The following is a 26,798-nucleotide window of genomic DNA, read 5'->3' as shown; positions in this document are numbered from 1 at the left end:
CACTTTACACGTATTAACTTACTTATTCTTCATAACAGTTTGTAAGATAAGTACTACTATCCCCATTTTATCCAATGAGGAATTATGCACAAGAAAAACAGTCTTAACTTGCCCAAGATGGTAACAGCCAGTTAGTAGTGAGCCAGTAATATGAACTTTCATTACTTCTATGGAGACCCCTAAGAAAAACTGACCAAGAAATTACGACAGAAATGTTACTAAGGTTCAAAGAGCAATGTGCAGTCACTTGCTTACAGATTCTGGAAAAGCAGTCCCTATAAACCTCAGTGTGCGCCTCATAACTGCCAAACTTGTAAACCAAGTTATTAAGTGATCATGTATATTAAATGTTTTATAAAAGTTGATATGGCCAATAAACAATATGTATAAACTCATCCTCTTTTCCTAAATGTCACTGTGTTCTCTGTTTTATGTTGCATTCATCTCCATTCTTTACCAACCTCTTCTCTGAAATATTTGGCTGAGCTATATGAAATCAACAAGATTTCACCTCCAGAAATTAGTTTCATTTGGTTCAAGCTAAAGAATTACGTTTTCTATTTCCTATTATAAAGTCTTACAAAAATCTAAAATTACAGACATATGCCTATAGTCTCACTTATTATAAAAGTCAGATGTTTCTTATGCTACTCAGGCAGAATTGACAAATTCTGTCATGTACCTCTGTCATATACTTCAAATTATAAGGCCACTCCATCCTTAAAAGTTCAAAACATTCACAGGATTAAAAGTAGAAAACAAAACTTTATTGATGAAAACTTCTTAAAAGTTCCAGTATTAAGTAACAAAATCAACAACCTACAAATCTCTTTCAGTCCTTGGCCTTTCAAGCAAAATATTCTCTTCGGAAAAATGCCCATTTCATAATATCCCCATCTGTAGGCTAGGAGTATCTGAGTGGATACATGGATATAAAATTCAAAAGAGAAGGAAATGAAAACATTTTCAAAATAAAAATCTGAACCCTTTCCTTGAGGTGTATTGCAATATGGTTACCAACATATTCAGCACCTTGTAATAATCAAGTTACTGACTGGAGTCCTGGAACAGCCCCTGGAATGAAAGAACAAGAGATCCTAGTTGTTCATGAGTCACAGGTTGGCAGAAGAAGAAAAACTGACAGCAACTGCACAGGAGCTCAAATACATGAAATCCACACGTTCTGAACGATTACACACTCACTTCAAATAGCTAATAGTCTATATGGTTTTACAAAAGGAAAGAGCTCAGAGCCCAGAATATGGATAGTTGCCCTCTGAGTGATGGGCAATCCTAACACATCCTTAATGCTTTTGTTTATCAACACATGACTCCATGTGGGGGGACCAGTCAAATATCAGGTCTCATCTCCAAGGCTACTTTGGGTGTAGAAACTTCAGAAGCCACTTGTTATTTTGTTGTTTTAGTTGCTAAGTCATGTCCGACTCTTTTCGACCCCATGGACTGTAGCCCGCCAGGCTCCTCTGTCCATGGAATTTCTCAGGCAAGAATACTGGAGTGGGTTGCCATTTCCATCTCCAGGGGATCTTCCCAACCCAGGGATCAAACCCATGACTCTTGCATTGGCAGGCGGGTTCTTTACCACTGTGCCATCAGGGAAACCCACCTGTTCATCTACTCTATCTCTAAACCAAGGTTTATTGTAGACTTATAGAAGTCTTTCAAGACCTAAAGTTCTTGTCAATATGTAACAACAACATACCAAGAAAGTCCAAACACCTAAGTTGATGCAGGAAGTCATCCATCTGCACCAGCAGAAAAGATCAGTGCCTGGAGTCTTTTCTCTTTTGCCTCTTTATTGAGAATCCTGAGAAAGTTAATCAGGAAAAATACGAGGCAGGCAAGTTACCACTACAAGTAAAAAGGAATTTCTAGACTCACTAAATTATTTGAAATGAGCTTTAACCACAAGAGAAAAACTAGAAGTCAACAGCCCCAATTTTTTTTAAAGGGCAGAGAGAGAGTACCTTAAATTTTGAGCTTAGGAATAAAACTGCAACAAATATCTGGGGGTCAAGTCATGAGAAATCCCTTCATGCTTAAGTATTTCAAATCATGATGCTATTGAATGAAATTGTGTCTGATTTGTTTATATGTAATTTTATCGGACTTTGCAAAACTGTCCAGAATGTTTATATACTCTTAATTTTAAAAGGACAAAAAAAAAAAAATCTGTGCTTATCTGTTTATATGTCTGAAATCACCCATCCTATTCATATGCAAGCTTACTTACTGGAGGAACTACAAGGTTATGTTTTGCCCCACAAGATCTGTTCCTATTTAACATAGACTTAAAATCTCGTACTGCCTTAACGCAGTCCTGCATCGACCAGCTGTGTGCCATCGTAGGGACCCAGCGTGGTCAGTCATTCCCCTCGTAATCACTGTAACCATGGTAGCCACTGTTCCTTCTCTCATGGATACTGGACATCTTTTTCCACGTTGAGTCCTGATGGAAACCAGTACTGAAAGACCGGCCCAGGCGCCCCTGCTGCTTCTTGGAGATATTGTCCTCACTCTCAGATTTGGCAATTCCCTGGGCATGTGTTGGAGGCTGCGATTCCTGTCTAATGTTTCCAAAGGGAAAGTTCCAAAGGCCAAATCTTTGCCAGCTAAGTCTCTGGAATGCTATGATGCAATGCAAATTTCCTCCAACCTGAGAAGGAGAAAAAAAAAAAAAAATGTTGGGTTCAGAAAACAAGAGGAAACTAGTTATAATATGTGGGTTCCAATGAATTCTGTTATTTTCCCTCCTTCATGCATGCGTGGAGAAGGCAATGGCATCCCACTCCAGTGCTCTTGCCTGGAAAATCCCATGGATGGAGGAGCCTGGTGGGCTGCAGTCCATGGGGTCGCACAGAATTGGACACGACTGAGCAACTTCACTTTCACTTTTCACTTTCATGCATTGGAGAAGGAAATGGCAACCCACTCCAGTGTTCTTGCCTGGAGAATCCCAGGAACGGGGGAGCCTGGTGGGCTGCCGTCTATGGGGTCGCACAGAGTCGGACACGACTGAAGTGACTTAGCAGCAGCAGCAGCAGCATGCATGCCTGCTCAGTTGTGCTGTCTTTGCGACACCATAGACTGTAGCCAACCAGGCTCCTCTGTCCATGGGATTTTTCCCCTTCCATCATCTGCATGTAAATAGTATTTATCCTTTCCGACATCATCAGATCACAATACCCAGCATCTTTCCTGACCAGCTGCCTTTACAAAAATATAAAAAACAATGTCCACAGGAGCCAAGACCCCTTCCCCATCCCCATACGCCTCTCTACCTCTCACGCACGCTCTCAGCCCTCCCACATTGCCTAATCCAAACACCAAGATCACTCCTCCTCCTCTCCCTGCTATGTGTTCTTCACATGTTGGTGGGATTATAGCAATGGGCTGTCTCCTCAACCCACAGAACATACCATTCCCTGAGAACTGCCCCCAGCGGCCTTGTTGGTAAACACGGCTCTGCCCCAAGGCCACAGTTAATGCCCCAGGAGTCAGCACCTGACTCCAACCGGGCCACAACTACAGAACTGGGCTGGAGGCAGGCCCGTCTCAGTCTAGACTATTCTTCTGAAAGGGAGACCTAAGTTGAAAGACAACGATCTTCAGGAAGCAAACAGAAAGACAGCTGAGAATGAGACAGACTAGCTCCCTGCCCCTGATAACATTTCTGCCTGGCACCCGGCTGGGCTTCTTGTCTTTTTTAAATTTTAATTTTTAATTAGAAGATAATTACTTTACAATATTGTGGTGGTTCTGCCATACATCAGCATGAATCAGCCACAGGTATACATAGGTCCCCTCCCTTCTGAACGTCCCTCCCTCCTCCCACCCACGTCCCACCCCTCCAGGTTGGCACACGGCGCCGGCTTTGGGGTCCCTGCATCATACAGCAAATTCCCACGAGCTATCTACTTTACATACGGTAGTGTATGTGTTTCAGTGCTATTCTCTCAAATCATCCCACCCTCTCCTTCCTCCACTGTGTCCAAAAGTCTTTTATGTCTGTGTTTGCGGCCTTGCATGTGGAATCATCAGTACTATCTTTCTATACTCCATATATATGTGTTAGCAGGCAATATTTGTCTTTCTCTTTCTGACATACTTTATTCTGTATAATAGGCTCCAGGTTCATCTACTTCATTAGAACCGACTCAAATGCGTTTCTTTTTATAGCTGAGTAATATTCCATTGTGTATATGCACCATAACTTCTTTATCCATTCATCTGTCAATGGACATCTCGATTGCTTCCCTGTCCTAGCTACTGTAAATTTCCTTTTAAAGACACGTGTCCTCAGTTTTCACTTTTCTGTCTAAAATGGTCTGAACTGGGTTTCTGTTATTTACAACCTAGAGGGCTGAGTAAAATAACTGCATTTTGGCCAGTTGAGAAATACTTTGCCACACAGTGGTATTCTTACCTTCTTTGTCTTTCGATACTGCAGTCCCCTCTCTAAGTGCCGGATATCTAGATATTCTGGGTTTTGAGTGTTCAGATCAGTAACAATATCCGCCCATCTATTGTTAAGGAAGAATAAAGCACAATTTTCTTTAAGTTTAAAATACTTTTAAAAAGTAATGGAACTTTTCACATGAGCAATTTGCTACAACAGTTCCATGGCAATAATTCTTCCATCAGAGGATTATTTCATCTATTAGGTTTTCATAAATCTTCTTTTAAATGACAGTTCTCCTTATCCAACTAATACCAAGGTTAAAAATGGTTACTCTCCATATGAAATAAAAATATATATCAACCTGTTAAGTGACATCCTGCAGGCTAGTGTGGAAACATTCTATATTTTCTTTTTAATTGGAGTTAAGTACATTTTCAAAAGTTTTATAAGTTAGTATGCCTTTATCCACAAACAACATGATTGATGGTATAGAAAATCTAAAACAATTACAAATTGCTTTGTATTGCAAATTTGTTACTAGAACTAACAACTGAATTTGATAAAGGTGTAAGATTTAAGGCCTATATAGAAAAATCCATTGTATTTTTGTACACTACCAGAAAATAATTGGGAGATAAAATGTTTTAAAAATCAGTTTACAGGAACAATATGGTAATAACCTATAATGGGAAATAATTTGAAAAAAAATATATATATATAACTGAATCACTTTACTGTACACCTAAAACTCACACAACATTGTAACTCAACTATTACTTCAACTAAATCAATTTACAATAGCATCAAAAAATATACAAACTTAGGAAAAATTTTTTAACAAAATATATATTAAACTCTATGCTGAGAAATACCATTGCCAAGAGAAATTAAAGCTCTAATTAAGTGGAGATACAGTCTATGTTTATGAAGAGAAAACTCCACATTATTCAGATGTAATGCTCCCCAAACTAAACTATGGATTCTATGAATTCTATTCTAATTAAAATTCCAACAGGCTTTTTAGCAGAAATTGAGAAAAAGTGGAGGGGGAGGGGTTAACATACTTTTTACAGTGAATAGCAGGATGTTTTCTACTTGATTCTCCAATTAAGATCCAATATTCTACTTCCTGTGGTGTGAGGGGACCCCTGCTAGATATAAAATACATTCACAGTAAGCTTCATAAAGTCATTCACTCCCTTGAAAATATTACTTTAATTATATACTGATAAAACATACACTGAGGTTTATGCAGAAATAGCATTCATTAGCACTAGAATAGAACTGGAGTTAAGGTTTGAACAAAACTCCAGAGGCCATTAAAAAGGAAGCATACATTAGGGTAGGGCTTGATCCCTTGTTACAAAATGTTGTTGTTTACTTGCTAAGTCGTGTCTGACTCTTTTGAGACCCCATGGACTGTAGCCCACCAGATTCCTCTGTCCATGGGATTCTCCAGGCAAGAATACTAGAGTGGGTTGCCACTTCCTTCGCCAGGGGATCTTCCCGACCCAGGGATGGAACCTGCCTCTCCTGCATTTCAGGTGGATTCTTTACCATGGAGCCACCAGGGAATCCTGAGAAAGGCCTAATAAACCAAACACAATTCTGCAAAAGATTAAGCTACAGTGTTTAAAAGGATAGTCTTACTTGACATAAGGAAAGCAAGTCATCAAGTCTTCCAATGTCTAATAAACCAAATATTTCATAAATGCTTCCAACAACATATTCTCCTGGTGAAGTATGCACATAAAATATAAAAATGCTTACCTATATGCTTTATTTGCCTTAACAGGGGTTGCTTCAAAGCCAATTGGACAAAAATAATGATTTTGGCAATGATAGATATAAGCTAACGATTCATCTTTCAATCCATGAGTTAACTTCGACAAGGCCCCAGATGCTACAAAAAAAGCAAAAACAAACCAACTGAGGGACCATAAAGCACTGTCTATGCTTCATACAAACAATTATAGAATCTGTATATTGTATACTATATATACAATTTTATATATATATATATACAAGTAATTATACAAACAATTAGTTAAGGACTCAAAGGCAGAAAAGACATTACTTTGGACAAAGGGACATTGCTGGGGAAAAAGTGAATAACTATTGATAGATTTTTTTTTTTAATTAATGGATTTCAATCTTACCCTTTAGACTGAAATTCAGATAAACTGAATAGCAAACTAAATAACTGAAATATGTCCTTCATTACCAAAACCTTCAAATAACACACATGCTTGTCTACAAACGTTAATACTTAGTATATATAGCAAGGGTCTCAGCTTCTCTGATGGCACACATCTGTCACTAGAAATTTCTAAGTAAGCATGTCCATGATAAGCATGTTTGTTTATAAACTATGTATATTGACTACTAATATAAAAGATACACAAAAATAGGAATTTTTAATTAGATTAAAATGTAGACATTCTAATACATTCTTCCCAGACCACAGTGATCACTCTGCAAAGCTGTCATACGCAAACATCCCAATTTGGAAACCATTGAAATATATGGACAAATACAAACTCCAAACAATTTCCAAAGATGAAAACTTTCTCCCATTAATACACATTACAATCCTTTCTACAAAAGTCACCCAAATTAGAGGAACAGTTTTCACAAGCCAAGTGGTAAGAACACCTTTCTAGAGACTGGCTGGTGAAAAACTGCATCCTCTTATAACTAACTGCTTCTCCTTGTGTCCTTCCAATGGCTGAGTGTATTAGTGACAAAGTAATTTCAAAAGTATTACATAAGAAACCAGTTTTTAACCACCACTCAAAACTTAAAGCCATTAACTGAAGTCTCATTAACTTGCATCTCCTGGAAGAGGCTGAATTATTCATGAACAAACAGCCCATTAAGACAGGAAATACTAAAAATGGTTGAAGTAGAAGAAAATTTCCAAGTTATGGCTTCTCTGATGGACTTCCTGGCCACTGAAATAGCTGAAACCCAAGAACAGCTGGTCAATGGCTGTAACAGAGCCAAGAAGGTGGGGGCCAGCCCCAACCCCCAGAGATACACACAATTTGTGAGCTCCATGGAGACCATAACACTTCTGTCTTAAACTCTTTCTCCAAGGTTTCAGCTAGGAGATTTTTACTCATAGATTCACCATAGATTTTGACTTCAGTATGTGCATTCCTGCATGCAAGGCAATCTTTTCTACTACAATCTCTATTTCATAGTGATAAATAAGTCTTTCTGCTGTTTTGGGCTGAGTTCCCCAGACAAACTAAAAACCAACACCCAAGGACAGTTCTAAATGAATTCTAAGAATTAAAATTAAGAAGATGATCAGTATTTCATTTCCATAGCTGAACTTGGTTGTAGATATATTCCAGACTAGTAAGCAAATGTAAATAGATTTGGACTCTTCATAAATCCACGTGTATAAAGATTCTTATACACATAACTGGCTTAGGAAGAACTCTTGAAATCTTTGTCAGATTGTGAAAATGCCAAGTAAAAAGTTACCCCAGATAACTAAAACTTCCTGTGAAAGAACTTTATTGTAACTTTTTAATGGAAATCTTTATTTCACACTTCCCTGCTTAAGTCAGATATAATCCAAAACAGCTGATTTCCTTATTGTGATTATGAATAGGAGTCACATTAATGTCTGGAATATATTCAGGGGCAAATGAGATAGGAATGAAAGTTTGCCATTATTAATATTCATACTATTTCACCTGCTACAAATACTCTTCGGCTATGTCCTAGTTTTCTAGAGGACACGAGGTGGGTTGTCTTCTATGAAGTAATGATCATGCTACTCGGGTATGTCTTTTGTTATTATTTCAAAGTACATGACAACATTCTGATGGACTTAGACTGTTGTTGTTCAGTCACTAAGTCTTATCCGACTCTTTGCGACTCCATGGACTGTAGCCCCCCAGGCTCCTCTGGCCATGGGATTTTCCAGGCAACAATAATGGAGGGCATTGCCATTTCCTTCTCCAGGGCATCTTCCTGACCCAGGGATCAAACCCAGGTCTCCAGCATCACCAGCAGATCTTTACCATCTGAGCTACCAGGGAAGTCCTGGATCAGGGCACTACCCTTGCTATTACTCAGCTCTGTCGCTGTAGCTGAAAGCAGCCACAAATAGAAACAGCTGTGGGCCATGTGTAAGCAAATGGATATGTCTATGTGCCAATAAAGCTTTATTTATAAAATAAAGTAGGCTATTGTTTGCTGCGTGCTCATGGGCTGTTGTTTGCTGACCTCTAATTCAGATCAGTAATTTTCAGATTTATTTGGACATGGAACGCCTTCTGCAAGGAAAGTTTACATGTCAGGCCAGTTCATAAAAAGTATCAAAGCTGTTACTGTGGCCCAAAAGGAGGTAGGGAATCTACAGGCTCATCCCTCTCCTCTCACCAGCCCTGAGGCACCGCCATATAATTTCCAGGACTCAACTGAGCACAGAATGAAAAATCACTGAGCTTCCTATCAATGGAAGACCACACTCCTGATAAAGAAGTGGGATAGCACCTCTTTAGCAAGGTAACAGAGTTTGTGCGTGCTAAGTCACCCCATTTGTGTCTGACTCTTTGAGACCTCATTGACTGTAGCCCGCCAGGCTTCTCTGTCCATGGGATTCTCCAGGCAAGAATCTGGAGTGGGTTGCCATGCCCTCCTCCAGGGATCTTCCTGACCCAGGGATCAAACCCGTCTCTCTTACATCTTCTGCACTGGCAGGCTTTACCATCAGCACCACCTGGGAAGTCCAGAAAGGCCACAGTAGTAGTTCTCAAACCTGAGCAGGAAGGGCTTGTTAAATAACAGATTGCTGATACCTACCCCCTCGGTGACTGACCCAGTAGGTCTGGAGTGGGGACCAACAATTTGCATGTCTAACACGTTACCAGGTGATGCTGATATTCATCCAGGGGTCACATCTCAAGAGCCACTGGTCTAGGGTTAACATGAAATTTTTATTGCACTCAATTCAGGAAACAAATTAATGAACAGCTACCAACTATTGGGTTAGCCAAAAAGTTCGTTCAGGCCTTTCTGTAAGCTGTATCATGACGTTTTCGGTAACAGGAAAACCTGAACTGTTCGGCCAACCGAATCTCTCAGGAACCATAAGGAAACAAATGGAGAAGGCAATGGCACCCCACTCCAGTACTCCAAAAGGCAAGGAATGCACAGTACCTCAAGTTGCCCTCGTAAAGAAGATAAAAGAGGTGACTTGGATATAAGGTGGAAAAAATGCCATGAAAAAAAAGGGGGGATATAATTCAAAGGAGAAGGAGCACCTTGGGTTTAAGGAATCAAGAAGGGGGTGGCATTCAGGACAGAACAAATCAAGTGGCAGGATTCTGAGAACCCAGAGGAAGGAGCATGTGGAGAAAACCACACTACTGCATGGGAGGGAGATAGTCAGGGAAGAGCACATCATCTGGTCCAGAATGGAGGGCACGCAGAGAGGCCTCTCGCAGGGCACCCCCAGAATCTCAGGGTAAGGTCAGAAAAAGATCACCTTCTGAAATAAAACACACCACAGTGAACACACCACTTAGTACATTAAGGCAGTCATCCAAGACAGTGATGCTACATAGGAGAAGACAAACAAATGCATTACAGATGGAAACTAAATTCAGACTGATGTGGAGTCTAAACCAGAGGACATCAAGAATCTGAAACTTCAGCGACACAGCAGCCACTACCAAATGCAGAGCCATGATGCGGATGGTGTAGAGAAAGCAGGTCAAAAATACCAGAATGTGCCAGTCCCCTGTCCCGTGAGGAGCAGTGTGTGTCCTGAGCAGCCGTCGAGGAAATGCTGGTGCCTTTGATACTGTATTTCTCACCCTCAGTTAATATATTAGCATTCTGCTATTCTGTGAGCCTGCTGAGTCAGAGTCTATTCTATAAGAATAGAACTTCAGAGAACTCTAAAAGAACTTATCAAAATGTATTTTTATACCTTCAAAGACAAGAACTGGATTTTGTAATCTAGCAACACAGTATCATCCTGCAAGGTTCTTAGACCCTCGAATCTTCTAAATTCAACTGGTACATGCAGGACAGCATTGAAAGACCAATCTGCTCTCGCCTGGAATGGTGCGAAGGACTTGATGCTTTCAGCAAGTTACACAGTGTCCCCAAATTAGGAAAGAATATATTAGTGCCACACACAGAAAAGATTTATTTGATCTTGTGTCTAATATGAACTGGAGAAAACCAGAAGATGAGGAAAACAGAACATAAATGTCCAGTCCACTCAAGATGCACTAAGACACTGTAGTTAACTGGTAGTTATGTCAGGATAGGGCAAAGATATCTACTAGAAGAATCAAAACTAAATACAGGAATGTTAGCGTAACTTTCAAGCTAGCTGTTAAAAATAAATGAATCTAGATGTTCCTGGCACAAAGGCTGGTAACTAAGGGAACCAACAGTTTGACATTTTACTCTAATAAGTAACAATAATAGGAAGTGAATAATAATAAGTGAACCAATAGTTTGACATTAATGTTGACAACTTCTGGCACAAAATTTTGTGAGTTATTATTAAATACAGCTCTTAAAAATGCTTCAACTCATATTCACAGTCAAATCTGTTAATTTTTGTTAAAATCCGTGGATTTTGCTTTTATTCCATGAGTGAGGGCTTCCCAGGTGGTTCCGTAGGAAAGAATCTGCCTTCCAATTCAAGAGACACAGGTTCAATCCCCAGGTCCGGAAGCTCCCCTGGAGAAGGAAATGGCAGCCCACTCCAGTATTCTCGCCTGAGAAATCCCACGGACAGTGAAACCTGGCAGGCCACAGAGTCCACGAAGTTGCAGAGTGGGACATGACTGAGCGTGCACAAGCTCGGTTCACATTTCCTGAAGGCCCACAGGAAATGAGCAAGTCAGCCAGAAAAGAGAGAGTTCCAAAATTTAAGAAGTGTAGTCACCAGGAAAATGTAAAGCCTGTGAAAGAAAACAGGCCTGGAGCCCTTAAAAATAATCTAAGCATGGGACTCCTCTGGAGGTTCAGTGGTTAGGACTCCAAGCTGGCACTGCAGGGAGTGTAGGCTCAGTCTCTGGCTGGGGAACTGGGATCCCACATGCTATGCCACAGGGCACCCCACAAAAAAAATCTAAACAAACTAAAGATACATTTCAAATTATTTTTTTAAATGCACACTAACAACTGGCCACTGTTTTCACTACTGAATATCCCAGAGACAAATGAGAAAAGCCTATCTCTGCAACTCTGTCTTTTACAATGAGATAGAACAGGAAGGACTTCTGCTCGACACAGGTTAACACTCTCTACTCAGAATACAATCAGAAGTCCCAAGGGTCACATGGGTAAGGTCAGAGGGCATCATATTTAGAATCAAAGGGCTACTCAGGGAAGTCCCTATGACCGAGGAGCAGGGCAGACACACATTAAAAAGATACAACATCATATGAGGCTGCATGTCCCAAATGCCAAACAACAGACAAAAATGACCAGTATTACAGAAATTAAGAGGAATCCGAGTGTCAGGCATAAGGCAGGGCTTGCTAAGGACCACTGAGGCTTGAAGAGGAAGATGGATCAGTTATCCTTCAGGAAAACATACATAGAAAAGGAGACAGTGAGAAGTCAAGTCTTATAACAGGGAAAGTGAAAACAAGAACAAAATTAGAAAAATACAGTATTGAAATTTATTTGAAGAAATTATAGAAACAATTCCTCTCCTCCCATCAAAAAAAAAAAAGTGGAGGGATGGAGAGAAGAGTCTATTACTTGAAGGAAAAACGCTGATGTGTGTTGCAAAGTCTATCCTCTCTTAGCTTTCCATCGCCTGATCAATTACTTAGAGAGGCTGTGTTGACAGCCACCGTGGAAACAGAAAAAATTATTAACAACATTTAAGGCTCCCCTTCCATGGAGAAAGGAAAGGAAAGCGAAGTCGCTCAGTCGTGTCTCTTTCATGACCCCATGGACTGTAGCCTACCAGGCTCCTCTGTCCATGGAATTTTCCAGGCAAGAATACTGGAGGGTTGACATGTCCTCCTCCAGGGCATCTTCCCAACCCAGGGATCAAACCCGGCTCTCCCGCATGGCAGGCAGATGCTTTACCATCTGAGCCTGACCAGGGAGGCTCCATGGAGAAAGGCCCCCTGCAACTGCACAGAGGTCAGTCAATAAGAATAAAATTAACATTGATTGAGTCCTTACTCTGTCAAGCAAGGGGCTAAGTGTATTACAAATACGTCTCCTTTTATCTTCACAGTGACCCCGTGGGGTGAAAGTATGGAGACAAGGTCCACACTGGCTCAGTAAGATAACAGTCTACACTGGCTCAGTGAGTGAGAGTTTAAGCACCTCATTCAGATCACAGAACCAGGATGTGCAGAAACTGCTATTCGGACTCCAAGTCTGCCTGCCTCACAAGCAGCTGGATACGCCTGCGAAAAGGCAATAGAAATAGACCCTGTTTATTTACTGTTACCTTGAGCTTGGTAAACCAGGTACCCTCTCTGCTGACAAAGCCTCTGCTTGAGCAGACTTCAGTTTGATTTCGGACGCACGCAGCAGTAAGCGGCAGCTTGCAGCAAGCAGCAGCGAGTGCTAGCTGGAAGCAGGGGCTTAGGTTCTCAGACTCGGACTCCTAACCACCGCGCCACAGGAGCCAGCAGTTAGAGCTAAGCTTCCTAGCCTTGCCTGCCTAGTCAGGAACAAATTCAGGCAAGGAGGCAGAAGATAAAGAGTAAAGTAAAAAGTTTATTGAAAGGAAAAGTACATGCGGAAAGGCACATGGGCGAACTCAGAGAGACTGTGGTGCCTTTGGGAAGTTTAAATCCTTTAGAGGCAGTTTTCTGGATCTACATCTTCCCTCAGGCCAGTCACCTTGCTTTGTCCCCCCTGGTTAACATGTCTTAGGACCGTCCCCTGGGATGTGCACGCACACCCTAGCCAAGGTAGATCTCGAAGTGAAGGCTTCTGGGAAGAACACGACTCATTATGGCCTGGAATTATCTTCTGACTTTTGACTCCAAGGAGCCTTTCTGTGCATGGATAGTGTCTCCCTTATCAGACAGGGTTTTTTCCTTTCTTTGTCCTGGCCATGATTATGCCCTTGAGGTAAGAGCAAAGACTGGCTATTTATCCTGTCATTGTTGGGTGTAAATTCCTCAACAGGAGCCCAGCTCTCTCTGATGTCAAGAAATGCAAAGAGGAGGCTGGCTGACTGTAAATTCCTCAACTTGGAGTCCACCTATATCCGACCTCAAGTAAGGCATCGCTGAGCCTTATTCTCAGCTAGGCTTGGACCTTGGGCTTCTGTGTCCATCCTGGCTGAATCCAGTTTTAGCAAAAATTCTGCCAAAGTCAGCTGAAAGAGAATCCCCCACCCGGATCCCAGATCAAGGTCCTTATCCTTCACTCTTAAAGCCCAGCCCTTAGACTGCCTGAGATAAGACCTGTTAGACTGGCTCAGCAAGGACCCTTGATGTCTCTTCTTAATGACCTTCCATCCATGGAACCCTCGCTTTGAGAGTTGGTTTGTTGTTTCGGGCTGAGCCCGATTGCTCCCCCATGACCCAGTTCCCGATTACAACAGTCTTCAGTAGTCTTCCTTACCCTTTTGACAAGTGTCGGAAGAACATTTTCTTTAACACTGTGTTGTAGGTTTCTGATCGTAAATTCAAAAGGTGATTGTGAAATTTTAAAAATGGAAATGTTCAAATAATGCAAATTATTTAACTAGCACAGAACTAACACAATCCTTAAGATCGACTGCATTATTCTCTGTAACAACCAAGACCCTTTTATAACAGAACTGTGTCACTTTCACAGTTCGTCGTCCTGTTGTTATATATTTTTATGCCACTCTAACAACAAATATTCTAAAATCCTTGCATTCCCTTTCAGGAAGAGGAACTGCAAATTCCATGCTGCTTCCTGAAAGGATTTTAGTAGCAGCAAGCTCTCTCTCTCTTTCTCTCTCTCTCTCTCGCTCGCTCTCTCTCTCTCTCACACACACACACACACACACACACACACACACACTCCATGGGCCCAAAAAACACACCGTGCTAAAACAATGTTTATGATATGCCATAAAGTTTTAAAAGTTCTACATTCAAAGAGGAAAAGAACTAAAAAATATTAACCTGTATATTGAAAAGTACCCTATATATTACTATCAATATAATCTATTATGATTTCCTCTTAGATAGAGTGATAGACTGCATTTAGAGTTTACAGCATATCCCATGAATCAAAACCAATCTTTGAGATGAATCCTAAAGCATACACCTGTCTGTCTGTGTGTGTGTGTGTGTGTGTGTGTATGGGTGTGTGTAAATCTTCTATGTATTTACTTACCAGTTTCTCCAGCTGTTTTATTCTTCCCATGAGGCTTATATAGAACATATGAGCATCCTTTTACATGAAAGTGGTCGTTAATTTGTCTAAACCATCTGAAAAATAACAAGAAGACTCACTCATAGCAACAATTCCATAACAAAGAAAGTGTTATTCTAATTTCAGTAAAATTCGGGCAGAGCCCAAGTCTGGCATATCTATCAGAAGTTGGGTTCAAACAGTCAGATACATGGTTTACTATCAATGTACACCTACAGAATTACTATTTTGCAGAACTAGAAATAAGGTCTTCCTCTAAGCAGGGGCTTCATACCTCATAAGTGTTGTATTTCCAGTGAAGGGGCCGAACCTAATATCTTCAAATGGAGGCTGAAAGCCCAAAATATGTAAAGCTTCTTCTTGAGTGATGGCTGGAAGACTACAAAAGAAATATGGCCTTTCATTTGACAATTTCCATCGTATGCAAATGCAACCTGTCTCAATGTTACTATGTCTGTCTCATTTGCAAACAGTTTTACTAACATTTAAATTTTTTATCTTATCAGAAACAATGCATGCATATATTTTTAGCTAAAAGGTTTCAAACAAAATATGGCAGTTTCCCCCCAATTTCTAAAAAATCTGTTCTTAAAAATCTTCCATTATAGGGACTTCCCTGGCAGTCCAGTGGTTAAGAATCCACCTGCAATGCAGGGGATGTGGGTTCAATCCCTGGTCAGGGAACTAAGATCCCACATTCTGCAGGACAACTAAGTCTGTGCATCGCAACTAAGACCTGATGCAATCAATAAATACATACATTTTTTAAAAAGAATATTTTAAAAAATCTTTCATTATTCCATATTTCAAAATCTTCCATTATAGCAAAAGCAACACCAAAGAACTTCTGAATTTGGAGTTTAGAGATAGCTTATCAAACTTACTTTCCAGCTCCCATTGTGCTATATAAGAAATTCCAACAAGAAACTAACGAGGAGATGCCACAAGAAGTCTTATATTGTGGTCGGCTTATGCAGTACCTGAAAAAATAAAAGACTGTCTTCTTCACTTGAATAAACACAAAATATGCATATAAAAACAGAACACTCATGGCAACTGAGCATGTTAGCATAACGAAAACTTTGATCATTCAAACCAATGTTAAATATTTATTCATTTATTTTCATATTTGTTAAACACATTATAAATGCATAACTGGTTCAAATGGTCAAGAACACACCGGGCAGTGCAGCAGCTCAGGAGATGCACGTTCAGTTCCTGGGTCGGGAAGATCTCCTGGCAGAGGAAATGGTAACCCACTCCAGTATCCTTGCCTGGAAAATCACATGGACAGAGAGGCTTGAAGAGCTTTAGTCCACAGGGTTGCAAAGACTGGGACATGACTGAGCATGCATGCATTGTAAATACATAACAATAAATCATGCATTTTAAAAATGATGGCTAAGTGTGACTGCTGCTGCTGCTGCTAAGTCACTTCAGTCGTGTCCGACTCTGTGCGACCCCATAGACGGCACCAGGCTTCCTCATCCCTGGGATTCTCCAAGCAAGAACACTGGAGTGGGTTGCCATTTCCTTCTCCAATGCACGAATGTGAAAAGTGAAAGTGAAGTCGCTCAGTCGGTCCAACTCTTAGTGACCCCAAGGACTGGCTCCTCCGTCCATGGGATTTTCCAGGCAAGAGTACTGGAGTGGGATGTCATTGCCTTCTCTGAAGTATGACTAGTTCAAGTGAATGCTACCCAAACAAATGGAAAAAAATTACAAATATAAATTTAGATGCCAGCTCCTAAAATTTCATTGCAAACTCCTAGTTGAGCTACATGTATGACAGCAACTTCAGCCATAGGAATTCTTTATACTCTCTGGATATTAATCCCCTATCAGATACATGATCTGCAAACGTCTTCCCCCACCTTGTAGGCTGCCTTTTCACTTGGTTGATTGTTTCCTTTGGTGTGCAGCGATGTTTAAGTTTGATGTAGTCCCATTTGTCCAGTTTTGCTTTTGCTACCTGTCCTTTTCATGTCATACTCCAGAAATCACTGCCAAATCCAATGCCATGAAGATTGTCCCCTATGCTCTAGGATCTCATAGCTTTAGGTCTCACATTTAGGTCTTTAATCAATTTTGAGTTAATTTTTGTGTATGATGTGAAGTAAGGGTCCAGTTTCATTCTTTTGCACATGGATGTCACAGCACTCTTTTCCAAAGAGACCATCCTTTCTCCATCTTGTGGTCTCGACACCCTTGCAAAAGATTATTTGCCTATTTGCATGAATGTTTATTTCTAAGCTCAATTCTGTTCCATTGGTTTATGTCTGTCTTTATGCCAGTACCACACCATCTTGGTTATTGTAGCTCTGTAATATGTTTTGAAATCAGAAAGTGTGTGGCCTGTGTTGCCCTCCTGTAAGCACCTTTCCTGTAAATCCCTAGAGGCAGTGTCCTCAGCTGGCATACAGGGGGTAAGATAATCAGGTAGATATCAGTACAGTGTCTTCTGAAACCCTCCCTGCATTTCTGTAGTGCTGACCTGGATCTCCTGAAAGAACTCAGATTCTTCCCCTCTCACTCCAGGGCTCATACCCCTAGATTTAACCAAAGTCACCAAATGGTTGGGGGACGTCACCTGAAATGTAGAGCAACCTGCATTGTTCGAGGCCAGCAGTAGTCTATGAGGTCTCAGTATCTCCTCTCTGTTAATACAGAATGTATGGGATCTGATGAGTATGTATTAGAGCCGATGGTTTGGAGATGTTGCTATTTCTTTGTTTCAGGGAAGATAGAGGATTTCCTGTTTTTCATTTTGTGGTTATTATTTTCATGGGTTTGAGGGAAGGAGTGGAGTAAAAAAACCTTATTCTGTCATGGTTCAATCTCCCTCCTCCATCTTACACACTTCTTCACAAATCCTTGGGATCAAGCTTAGGGACTGTTAAGATTTCTCATACTTCTTCACCAGTCCAAACTTGTTTACCAGTCTTGTTCATGACCACCTTAAAACTTTTACTGACATTCTGTGGGTCTTTCCATTCCATCTCTAACCTTGTAACATTCTCCAGGAAATACACTTGTCATCCAGGTTATTTTTCCCCTTAGGTTATCTCTTACATCTATCTTTCTTCATCCAAGTCTTTATGGCCTCTTTTTTACACTACTAAGAATAATCACTCATATATGTGGTTGTAAGAAATCCTAAGTCAAAGGGATTCAGGACAAAATGCATAAAACCTCACTCCAAAGAAACTAAAGTTAATGTTTTTTATCTGTGTCACTTCTCCAATACAGTCTACCAATTTATTGTAAAATAAGCTTTTGTTAAGAAAGCATCAGTGGATTATCTCTATCCCAGAAAAAGTTCTAAATCCTTAACCTGACATCCAAGAAATAGACTTTGAAAGGTGTTATAAAGAAAGAACAAGGACTCTGGAGTCCAGTTCTCTTCAGTTTCAATGCAAGATCTACGTATTTGCCATGTGATGTTGGGTAAGTTTCTTAGCTGCTCTGAACCTCCCTCCAGACAGACCGGTCTACTCTTCATTACCAACCTGCCAGACACTTTCCTACCATCCATTCAAAGACCTTTAGACCCTCTGCCCCCTCATTTTCCTTTCTTAAGCCCTGGCTCCTCAGTGAAGCACTTCAGTGATCATTACCTCCTCTCATGTTGGTTCTTTATTCCCACCCACCAACTGACCAAGTTCCTGAGATTTTTTACATTTTTCTCTCTTCTCAACTAGATTGGAGAATAAAGTCCTATTTTCTGCCTCTCTGTACTCAGCCCACAGCAAAGTCTCCAATATTTATAAAGTAAGAGAAAGAAATCTAATATTTCTAAAACGTCACACAAAAGAATTTCTAAAAACCTCCAATCACAGATTAATAGTACCTAAAAACTATCATGACTTAAACATCCTTTTCTTTAGAATAGGGATTCTATGTTAAGGCCACCAAATAGCCCCAGCTGCTAAGTGGAAGATCTCCTCATTAAAGGGATGCCAGTTAGTAAAGGCAGAAGAAACGAGAGAATTTTGAAAAATCACCATTCTATAACAGGATTCAGGAAGGGGTCATCAGTGCGTTTGGTTAAAACCACTAGATGAAAAGCTGATGGCTGTCTAGACGTTAGCTCGAAGCCGCTGTCAGCAGTGTGATGGTCTGACAGCTGCAGAGGGAAGAAAGGGGCCTGAGAGTGTGGCTGAGGCTGCGGCCCCCTTATTCCAGGGACCACTCTTAGAAGCTCTAATCCCGAATGGGCAGACTCCACATACTTTCTGATGGGATGCAGTAGGAAGGACACAAGGTCACCAAGACAGTATTCTCGCCCCCAAGTATTCAACCAGAATCTAATCATGTCTTTACATCTAACTTCCAGGTTACAAAGACCACGGTGTGTGTGCTCAGTAGCTCAGTCATGTCCGACTCTTTAGGACCCCAAGAACTGGAGCCCTCCAGGCTCCTCTGTCCATGGTATTTTCCAGGGAAAAATACTGGAGTGGGGTGCCATTTCCTTCTCCAGGGGACCTTCCTGATGCACACCTCCTACACTGGTGTGTGGATTCTTTACCACTTTATCAGGGAAGCCCAAAAATGAGATGCTAAGGAAATATTTGTTAACTTCATTAGGTATGACAGTGGTACTGTGGGTAGGTAAAAAAGGGCAATTTTTAGCGATTACCATCGTCTGAGGTCTAATACTTTCCGCTGCTTAATATCTTCAAGAGGAGAATACTGAGGCCAGTCCCTTTGATGTTTTCCTTTCTTATCTGATGTTTTTTTCTTGGAAACGTGCTTCTTTCCATTGCCTGGAACACAAGAGTATAAAAATGAGGTAAGATGAAGTAAGCTCTCAAAACAATACAATTAATTATGTAACAAATATCAAAGTAGCTAGGTCTAAAAATGCTATTCACAAACATATTCAAAACTGTATGTATCTTCAAGAATACCCTCTGCCTTAAAGAAAGGGATAGAGAATAAAAATACATTTAAACAACCATGAATGTTATTTCTTATCAGGTTCTTATATTTTAATCCCTGAACTACTCATTTAGCTAGCAAAAGAATCAATCACAAAATACTTAGCCACATTTAGAAAATCAAATTTCCTTTCTAAAAAACAATAAAACCACATTAACGTTACTCTGCTGAGAAAGTAAAAACAGCAGATCCAATAATCTGATGATGTGATGTTTAAAAATAGCTCCAGGCCTACAGAGACTGCAAAATGAATTAAGAATGATGCATACAAGTACATTATTAAAATGCAGCTTTAGCACCAGGAGCCAGAATGGAAAACAAAGTCTCCTTTCTGTGCAAGTAGGTATATATGTGTGCAGACAGACACACAGACACCACACACATTCTCTAAAAGACACAAAAGACAACACAGCGGTTATCTATGGGGAGGAGGGAAAATTGGGAGCCTCACCAAGGGGAAACAAAAGGGAATTTTTATACTCTTTGATTTCTATACTTTTTTATTTCCATTCAGTGGATCACCCAGTCAAAAAATAATATAAATTAAAATATTATTAATTAACATCCAAGCTTCGTTTCACTAAAACACCATGAACATTTCACACAGCTATGTGCACTTTATATCTTTATTTTTATTTTTGATCTCACCACATGTGGGATCTCAGTTCCCTGACCAGGTATCCAACCTGTGCCCTTGGCATTGGAAGGGCAAAGTCTTAACCTCTGGATCACCAGGGAAGTCCTAGCTAGGTGCACTTTAAAATCTCTCATACGTATTACATTTTAAACAAAATCAATCTGCTATAAAAATTAAATAAAAGCTAATATTTCATTTTCATGAGTCAGTCATAAATTAGACAATATAGATTATAGAGATACATGTTTAGAAAACAAAAGAAGATACATTTTCTTCATTCAAGATGCTCTACAATGAAACAATCTGGCACCCAATATATATATAAAATATATATGTATATGTACAACCCTACCACTGAGCTGTACATCTGAAACAGCATGACACTGTAAATCAACTATACTTTAATAAAAAAGACTGAAGTCATATGTCCTCTGTCCACAATGGAACTAAATTAGACATTGGTGTTTAGGAAAACCCTAAATATATGGAAATAACATAACATACTTCTAAATAAGGTATTTATCAAAGAAGAAATAACAAGGGAAATTGGAAAACACTTCAAACTAAATGACAGTTGAAAATAAAGTGTATTAAAATCTATGGTCTTCAGCAAAAACAGCCCTCGAAGTGAAAGTGTTAGTTGCTCAGTGGTGTCTGACTCTTTATGACCCCAGGGACTGTAGCCCACCAGGCTCCTCTGTCCATGGGATTCTCCAGGCAAGATACTGGAGTGACATGCAATTTCTTCCCCCAGAGGATCTTCCAGACCCAGTAATCGAACCTGGGTCTTCCACATTGCAAGCAGATTCTTTTCCATCAGAGCCACCAGGGAAACCCCAAAACAGTAGTTGGTGAGCAATTTTAGAGCATTTAATACTTACACAGAAAAGTCTTTCATCAAGAGGATAGAAAATAAAGAACAAAATAAACCCCAAATAAGAGGAACAAAATAGTAAAGAGCATAAACTGGTGAAACAAAAACAGACAATTCAGAAAATTAGTAAAGCTAAAAGCTGGTTATTTGAAAAGACAAAGCTGATACACCCACCGCTAGAAAAAAAAAAAAAAAAGAACATAAACTACCAGCATTGGGGATGAAAAAGGAGTTATCACTAACGACCCCACAGGTGTCAGAGGGATAAAAGGAACTGTTAGGAACGTCAACACCTTGACAATGTAGATGAAATGCACAGACTAAACTGACAGAATCTATGGGAATTAAGACAACTCCATAACTGTATTTAGAGACTGTTATTACCCCTCTGAAAACCGCTCAGAAAACAGGATGAGAAGACACTTCCCAATGGCACTAGTGGCAAAGAATCTGCCTGCCAGTGCAGGAGACGTGAGATGCAGGTGTGATCCCTGGGTCAGGAAGGTCTCCTGGAGGAGGGCATGGCAACCCACTCTAGTATTCTTGCCTGGAGAATCCCATGGACAGAGGAGCCTGGCGGGCTACAGTCCAGGAGGTCACAAAGAGATGGACACAAACCGAAGTGACTTAGCACATAGAGCACACACAAGACAGCTCTACCATCGTATTCAGAGACTGCTGTCAGCCCTCTGAAAACCCCTTAGAAAACAGGAAGAAAGAACACTTCCCAACACATCTTAGGAGACCTGAACAGATACTACCAAAAAAAAATTATAGACCAATCACCCACAAAGAGAGACACAAAGTGAAATTCTGATGACTCCCCAAGAATTACAAATTTACAAAACATTCTGTGAACCAAGTTGATTTTGTCAATGAACGAGCAGATGGACAGAGATTTTACAAAATGATCCAAAAAGCCAAGAAATAATATGAAGCTGACTTCTGCCTCTTTCTAGCTGTGCAAATGTATCCCCAAATTTATCCCCTCTATGCCTCCATCCCTTCACCTATAAAATGAAGACAACAGGACCTACCTCACAAAATTCCAGTCTTACTGTGCATTCCAAAGAAAGACATGAAGGGCATTAGTATGTGCTCCAGAACTACCACGTTGCGATAGTGAAGACTGCACTGCACCCCCTTACATTGTGCAGTGGGCAACCTACTCGGTGGCACCTGGAGACCCTGCTGAGTGCTCAAAACTTTTTAACAACAGAAAAGTCAGACTGTTATATAGTAACAAAGAAAACTAGATGCTTAATTGGGAAATATGAATTCACATCGCTGCAAAACAGAAATACTATGTCATTCTAGCCACCTCATTACCCACTTCTAAACTACTGCGTACTTAGCTGTAATACTTCCATTTAACAGCACTCTTAGATTTGGCCCAAGCTCTCAAAACACAAGGGTTAAGTTTGAAATTTCCAATGGCAACACATTAATGAACTAAGGGTCTTACACCCAAGGTTATTTTTTAAAACTATAATGAAATACCGACTCGATGGACATGAGTTTGAGCAAGCTCCGGGAGTTGGTGATAGACAGGGAAACCTGGCAGGCTGCAGTCCACGGGGCTGCAAAAAGCTGGACACGACTGAGAGAGTGAACTGAACTGATAATGAAAAACAACACAGTGAAAGTGTTAGTCACTCAGTTGTGTCCATCTTTTTGTGACTCCACAGACTGTAGCCCACCAGGCTCCTCTGTCCGCGGGGATTCTCCAGGCAAGAATACTGGAGTGGGTTGCCATTCCGTTCTCCAGGGGATCTTCCAGAACTAGGTCTCCTGTATTGCAAGAAAATATGCCTAATTGCAAGTTTAAACAAGTGATATTGCTTGTTTTCTCCTTATTTTCACTTGGAAACATCCAGGCTCCTTCCTCACCTGATTTGTGTTTCAAATTCGTGGTCACTCCATCAAATTCAGATTTATCAATTTCCCACGCGAGAGGTAGCTTGCCCAGGCTGTTAGATAAGTTCTCCAAGCTGTTTTCTTCATTGTAGATGATGTCCGACGTACTGGCTGAGATGCCAATGTACCTTGAGGAATTATTTGCCGCAGATAAAGAGGTACTATCAGAGGGGCAAGAACGGGCTGGATTTGGAGTTTTGTAGATTGAGGTGGCCTGGTTGAGAAAGGCATAGTCTGAACAGATGGCGTAAATCTTCTCCCGAGTGTGGGTCACTGGACAGCTCCACGGATAATGACCATCCCCTCTGGGACCCAGGGGTTCTCCGGAGGCGCGGGTGCAGAAAGATTGAACGGCACCTTGCAGGCTCTCTTCGGGAGACCTTCTCTCGGATTTATGCTCACCATTTCCAGAATCATCTGCCCCTTCTGCTTCTGCAACGTTAGGCATTGAACGCAACTATGAAAGTTCTGTTGTGAGGAAGAGGGTGCCACGCTTTCTATTTCTTGAGAAACAGCTGTGACAATCGTTTACAGCATTCTGCGAAAACGTGAGAGCTGCAAAAATGGGCTCCTAAGGAAAGAGGGAGGAGACAGATCAACAACCCACTAGACACTGCAAAATGCAAACACATATTCTAAGTGTTTCACAGGCCTTCGTTCGATAAATATTTATTTCACAACTACTGTAGACTTAAGTTGTGATCACTGACCATCTGTCTGGTTAAAAATTATTTTTAAATGATGCTTGAGGATAATAAAGGATGAGATGGTTGGATAGTACCACTGATTCAGTGGACATGAACTCTAGGAGATAGTAAGGGACAAGGAGGCCTGGCAGGTTGCAGTCCATGGGGTCACAGAGTCAGAGATGACTTAGCAGCTGAACAACAAATAGGATAATAAAAAGACCAATGACTCCATTTAAAGATGGGTGAAATATCTGCACAGTCATTTCTCCAAAGATGATGTAGCAACGATCAATAAGCACATAAAAAGATGTGCATCACTAGCCTTCATGGAAACGCAGATCAAAACCATAGTGAGATACCACCTCATACTGATTCAAGTGGCTTGAATCAAAAAGACAGATAATCATAAGGATCAAAGAGGAAGTGGAGAAACTGGAACCCTCATATGATGCTGGTGGAAATGCAAAATGCTCCGGTGACTTTGGAAAACAGCTCCTTAAACGTTATACATGAAGTTAGCATATGATCCAGCAATTTCACTCCTCAGAATATATCTAAGAGAACTGGAGACGTCTGTCCACACAAATGTCCAGAGCAGTCCTACTTATAATAGCTAAAAAAAAAAAAAAGGAAACTACTCAATTCTCATCAATTGATGATTGGATAAATAAGATGTAGTCTATCCATATGGTGAAATACTTTTGGACAATAAGAAGAAATGAAATACTGATCCATGTTACAACATGGGTGAACCCTGAAGCATTATGCTAAGTAAAAGAAGCCAGTAACAAAGGACCAGAGAGTGTGCAACTCCTTTTACATGAAATGCTCATATTGGGAAAAGCTACACTGACAGAAATTAGATTAGGGATTACCTAAGGGCTTGTGAGGCGAAAGGGGATTGGCAGTGATGGGGTTTCCTCCTGGAGGAATGAAAATATTCCCTGATTGTGAGGATGAATGCACAACTTTGTGAATGTAGTAAGAGCCACTGAACTGTACACTTTAAATACATGCACGGGGCTCCTCCTCATTAGAGAAGACGCCCACGCCCCTTTCTCTCTGGGTGTGTATCTCTGTCTTGTTTCTGTCTTAAATAAACAAACTGTTTCTCTGTGTGCTCTCCCAAAATAAGTAATAAAGAAATAAATATAAACAGATAGATATAAATAAGTAAGTGAATTGTATGGTATATAAGCTTCCCTGGTGGCTCAGTGGTAAAGAATCTGCCTGCAAGGCAGGAGCCGTAGAAGATTGGGGTTGGATCCCCGGGTCAGGAAGACCCCTGGAGAAGGGCATGGCAACCTACTTCAGTGTTCTTGCCTGGAGAATCCCATGGACAGAGGAGCCTGGCGGGCTACAGTCCATAGGGTCACAAAGAGTCAGACATGACTGAAGCAACTTAGCATGCACACACGCATGGTGTATACATATCTCAAAACTCTGCATGCATCACCGCAATGAATCATAGCCCGTAGTAACTAACTTCTGATCAGTCTCAGGAAAAACTGAGTTTCAGGCGCACACCTAGCCTTTGGGGAAGAAAACAAAGTTTAATAATAACCAAGGGTTATCTGAGGAAGTTGAAGATTTAAACAAAAGGAAGACCTTGGTGAATCAAACCATTCCAGGTAATACGGGAGATCCCCTGAAGCAAGTGCCCAAGCAGAGTGAGCCCACCTCCCAGGAGACCACTTCATAGATAAAACCCACCCCGGGACGCCAGTTGAAATGTGACCAGTTATTGTCTCTGCCCCTTCACTTACTGGAAAAACTAGAAATGAGAATAGTTTTCCCAAGTTACAGGAAAATGATTATATAAAACCCATCCTCAAATACTGAATAACAAAAACTGATGATTAAGACACTGGAATCTGTAGAGCAATTATCCTTCAATTAAAAAATAAATTAAAAGTATACATTAGAAAGGACCTGATGCCAGGAAAGACTGAAGGCAGGAGGAGAAGGGGGCAACAGAAGATGAGATGTTTGGATGGCATCACCGACTCCATGGACATGAGTTTGAGCACATCTGGGAGACAGTGAAGGACAGGGAAGCCTGGCACGCTGCAGTCCATGGAGTCACAAAGAACCAGACCGGACGGAGCAACTGAACAACGGAAGCGATAAGCAATCATAGAAGATGGTTCCCACAAGAGCCCTGGAGTCTGTGAGGAGAAACCAGCACAGCTACTGCATGGCCCTTGTGGAATTTACGGAACAGGAGGACCCCACACATCCTGTATGCTGTGCTTAGTCGCTCAGTCGTGTCCAATTCTTTGCAACCCCATGGACTGTAGCCCACCAGGCTCCTCTGTCCATGGGATTCTCCAGGCAAGAATACTGGAGTGGGTTGCCATGCCCTCCTCCAGCGGATCTTCCCAACCCAGGGATCGAACCCAGGTCTCCTGCATTGCAGGAGGATTCTTTACTCTCTGAGCCACCAGGAAAGCCCCCACATATCCCAGGGAAGATTTTATTTTCTTTCTTTTGAAGGAATGCTTCCTCCCTAGTCATACCTTTCGGACAGTGATTTTTTTTTTCTTAGTACTTTATGCAGAGTTCAGTTATTTGAAGGAGGAGGGCTGGTTTGGCGGGAGCTTCATTGCCAAAGGCGGAACCTCCACAGGTTTTTGCTTTTTGGTCAAGAAATCCTAGGAGCAGCGGACCTCTCGACAGGAAGCTTTGACGGTTTTTCCTTCTTCCTCTTCTCCTGATGTGATGATGGACGAAGATTCGAAAAGAAGCTCTGGGTAGGGCTTCCCTGGTGGCTCAGCGGTAAAGAAGCTGCCTGCAGGAGACACCGATCTCTGAACCGGAGAGATCCCAAAAGCCGGGGAGCAACTAAGCCCGTGGGCCACAAGTACTGAGCCTGCGCTCTAGGGCCCGGGAGCCACAGCTACTGAGCCTGCGCTCTAGAGCCCGCGAGCCACAGCT

General features: G+C 41.1%; 1 protein-coding gene across 3 annotated transcripts in view; it reads right to left on the bottom strand.

The window, feature by feature from the left end:
* Positions 1-745: 745 nt before the first annotated feature.
* Positions 746-26,798, bottom strand: part of BIVM (basic, immunoglobulin-like variable motif containing) — a 32,710-nt gene continuing 6,657 nt past the window's right edge. The window contains exons 2-10 of one of the 3 annotated variants that reach the window (XM_040267432.1): positions 23,146-23,743; positions 19,443-19,569; positions 15,688-15,783; positions 15,078-15,182; positions 14,765-14,859; positions 6,194-6,326; positions 5,488-5,574; positions 4,448-4,544; positions 746-2,677 (exon numbers count right to left, since the gene is read on the bottom strand). In XM_040267432.1, the coding sequence (XP_040123366.1) occupies positions 2,384-2,677; positions 4,448-4,544; positions 5,488-5,574; positions 6,194-6,326; positions 14,765-14,859; positions 15,078-15,182; positions 15,688-15,783; positions 19,443-19,569; positions 23,146-23,620 (1,509 nt within the window). In that variant the 5' untranslated portion in view covers positions 23,621-23,743 and the 3' untranslated portion in view covers positions 746-2,383. The remainder of the gene's footprint in view (positions 2,678-4,447; positions 4,545-5,487; positions 5,575-6,193; positions 6,327-14,764; positions 14,860-15,077; positions 15,183-15,687; positions 15,784-19,442; positions 19,570-23,145; positions 23,744-26,798) is intronic. The other 2 variants (XM_040267434.1, XM_040267435.1) reach the window with 2 other exon arrangements.

This window comes from Oryx dammah, unplaced genomic scaffold (genome assembly GCF_014754425.2).
Source record: "Oryx dammah isolate SB20612 unplaced genomic scaffold, SCBI_Odam_1.1 HiC_scaffold_24, whole genome shotgun sequence".
NCBI lineage: Eukaryota > Metazoa > Chordata > Mammalia > Artiodactyla > Bovidae > Oryx > Oryx dammah.
The sequence above is the reverse complement of the archived record's forward strand: the minus strand, read 5'-3'. Positions and strand labels throughout refer to the sequence as shown.